At 33.4% G+C, this 3,252-nt stretch overlaps 1 protein-coding gene across 2 annotated transcripts in view; it reads right to left on the bottom strand.

Annotated features, from left to right (window-relative positions):
- Positions 1–823: 823 nt before the first annotated feature.
- Positions 824–3,252, bottom strand: part of LOC108695104 (insulin gene enhancer protein ISL-1) — a 37,491-nt gene continuing 35,062 nt past the window's right edge. The window contains exons 5-6 of one of the 2 annotated variants that reach the window (XM_018204862.1): positions 2,211–2,432; positions 824–1,532 (exon numbers count right to left, since the gene is read on the bottom strand). In XM_018204862.1, coding sequence (XP_018060351.1) covers positions 1,302–1,532; positions 2,211–2,432 — 453 coding nt within the window. In that variant the 3' untranslated portion in view covers positions 824–1,301. The remainder of the gene's footprint in view (positions 1,533–2,210; positions 2,433–3,252) is intronic. The other variant, XM_018204863.1, reaches the window with a different exon arrangement.

Raw genomic sequence — 3,252 nt, 5'->3', positions numbered from 1 at the left:
ATATAATATATATATATAATAAAAGTTAGCTGAATTTCTAATAAAAATATCATTAAACGAATATATATTATATATAGTATAATATATTATACATTATATGTAATTAATTCTTATTAATTTTTTTTTAATTTTCTTTTGACTCGCTCCTTTCTAAATGATATCGATTGCATCCATTAAATTATAACTTTTTTATATCCAATTATAAAAACGAAGGAGCACCGCTCCCTTATGCTTCTTCGGTAACTAAGCGTAATCCATCTCTTAACAAGTCAAGACGTATGTCGTACAAATACAAAGTCGCCTTCCATACAAATTTGAGAGATAACGCAGAATTAACAACGATAACGGTAACTTTCCCGTCGAAGATGGTTAAATAAAATTGTATCCTTTCACGAATATGTATATCTTCTGCCGTTACGAAACTTAACATAACTGGAATAATACAATTATCAATGTAAATTCAGTGTGCCTATATGTATCTGTATATATATTCCATTATTCGTATTCTACGCTACAACTTGCGCCTGAGTACATTATGATTTAACATTGCTTAGATTTACAGCGAATAGCAACTATGTACAGTGTATTTCCAGACTGGATACCGAATCGCATCTTCTGGTATATACAGGCAGTTAACGACACACGCGTACAAGCCGTTTACAAATCTTCAGCGAAATTGATATTATAATTTTACACAGGTAGCGAATTTTCATTGTTACGTTAATAATGTAATGTAATGCAAAACGATAGAGACACACGGAAACGCCACGTTTATTAAAAGTCAAAATGGCGGGAATCAAAATAATATAATGCTCGGTCTGGCCAGAATTCGATTTTATATCAATAAGCTGATAATATACAGGATGTTCAAGGTTTTTGAAACTTTTGTACGCTCAATGATTAGACGGTTATTTTTGCAAACTTCTTTTGTGTCATTTCAAAGAAATTATTTTATAACTAAAATGAAAATACATTATTCATGTACGTCCAAGACAGCGACATTGCCCCTCCTTTCCTTCGCCGTTCATTTTCAGTATATTCATCACTTGTCGTTTTCGAGCCACTTTTGGTAATAGTGCGGTACGAGTCTATTTAATTATCGTCGAAAGATCGATGCATCCTTTGGTATCTGAGTTGTTTCTCCTATATCCATATGTATCACGATGTTCCCTAGTTCCGTAACCGCTCCATATTCGCCGTTGCAGGCATCTCACCATTATGATGAGCACCATGACGAGAGTCGTTACGAAAGCGAAGGACAACGGGGGCGTAGTAATTTTACGTTCATGCCTTGCACGACACTATGGACTTCCCGTATCGTGGTGAAACGAGTCACTGTCACTCTCGACATAGGTCACGTAGCTGTCGGTACTGTCGGGATGCTGGCCCATGTCCGGCCCGCCACCACCTGGATGATGAGGCCCCGGAGGCGGTAACGGTCCGCCTCCACCGTCGCTCATCGGTCCGCCAAGCATTCCTGGCGGGGGTGCCAATTGCGGCGGTGGTCCCCCATGCAAGTCATAGCCGTGCATCTGCAATTATTGCAATAACAACACTCGACTTTCTGAGTAAACACAACTCTTGGTATGAGTATACTGTGGCTGCCAAAAGTTTCCAGCCAACTAAATAATTTTATTGTATTGTTTATAGATAAAAAATCTTTACAAATAAAATAATCTAATATGTAAATACTGGAATATGTTTTAGTTTTATTTAAATTATCATGATCTTAAAATAAAAATTTTATATTAATTTATAATATATAAACTGAAAACCATTAATAAAAAAAAAATATGTCGTAAAATTATCTAAGCCAGAACTTATCTTTTGGTAGCCATTGTAAATTCATTCTCTTTCATTCGTGTCTAGTTATATTTGTAGGAAGATATTTTTTTCAAAAAATTTTGCTTCTGGCGAATAAAGATTGAAGTGAAAATCGAATATAAAATGAAAGGAAACATAAACGAAGAACAACTAGAAAACGAAAATTGAGACAATGAAACGTAAAAGAAGAATAAACGTCTCTTTCGTTGTCTCATTTTTCATTTGCGTCCTAGATGATTCGTTTACTCTTCTGTCATTCTCCTCTTATATTCGATTTATTCGCTCGATTTTTATTTTCGCCAGGGCAAAAGTTACTGTTCGAGGCGAAAGTCACTTTCGATGATATTTTGCAGAAACAAGAAATTAAATGTTTTGAATATGGTTACCTGAGACACCAAATGATGGAACGATGGTGCATTAGGATCCAGTCGTTCCAAGTCTGTATGAAGCGCAAACTCCGAAAGCGCTTTCCATGGTGGTTGATAAGCTTGAACTTCCAGAGGCGTCATGCCAATAGGACTCTCGTGTCTCACGGGGCTGCTGGCAACCATGGGTATGCCATGCATGCCGCCGAAGCCTAATTTACGCCCGTCCTGAAATAAAAAGCGCTTGGTTCCATTAGATCATTCATCAAAATATCATGTTATACATGATGATTTATTCCAAATGTCTACTTCAAATATCTGGAAAGAAAGATATTAAAAAATGTATTTCAAACAAAAGCTGTTTGAAGGATAAAAAAGTACCATCTATTTATTCTTGGATGTTGATACGATTATGTTATTTTGAAATTTTTAAGAAAACTATCATTTTTATCGCATATTTCTAACTTCAAGATATTTTCAAAATGTTACTTTTAAATTCCATTTGAGGGAAAACTTTTTCATTTAAAAGCTGTCAAAGTTTAAGGGTGTATCCAATATTTAAAATGCCTATTTAAATTATCTTAAAAAAACATAGAAAAATGTCAAATTTTTTAAAAAACTTATTAAGGGGATTTTAAAGTCGTCTATTTTATCAACTGAATGTTTTTTGTATTTCCTTTTCTATTATCATCTTGGTCAGATTTAGAAGTTTTTTCCACAGTTAAAAAGAGTATTAATATTCTTATACGTTCGAGTAGTTTATATCAAGAAATGTTTTTATTTCATATTTTTTTTCTCTACTTTTCTTTTAATCCAATAATTATAACGTCTAGAGCTGTTAAATTGTAACAACATTTTCTTCATATAAAAGTTCTGCGATCGATACTACGAAATAAGAGTACACAGACTGCGTAAGGAAATAATGAGTTTTTCAAAGTAGACTTGACATCAACTATGAAAATATATATATAATGAGAAAGATATACGTTTTTAAAAATTGAAATAATTTTGACATTACTTTTCAAAGTTACACTCATAATATTAGTTGTTTTCACCCTTAAAA

This window comes from Atta colombica, unplaced genomic scaffold (genome assembly GCF_001594045.1).
Source record: "Atta colombica isolate Treedump-2 unplaced genomic scaffold, Acol1.0 scaffold126, whole genome shotgun sequence".
In the NCBI taxonomy this organism is placed as follows: Eukaryota; Metazoa; Arthropoda; class Insecta; order Hymenoptera; family Formicidae; genus Atta; species Atta colombica.
This window is presented reverse-complemented; position numbering and strand designations above follow the sequence as displayed.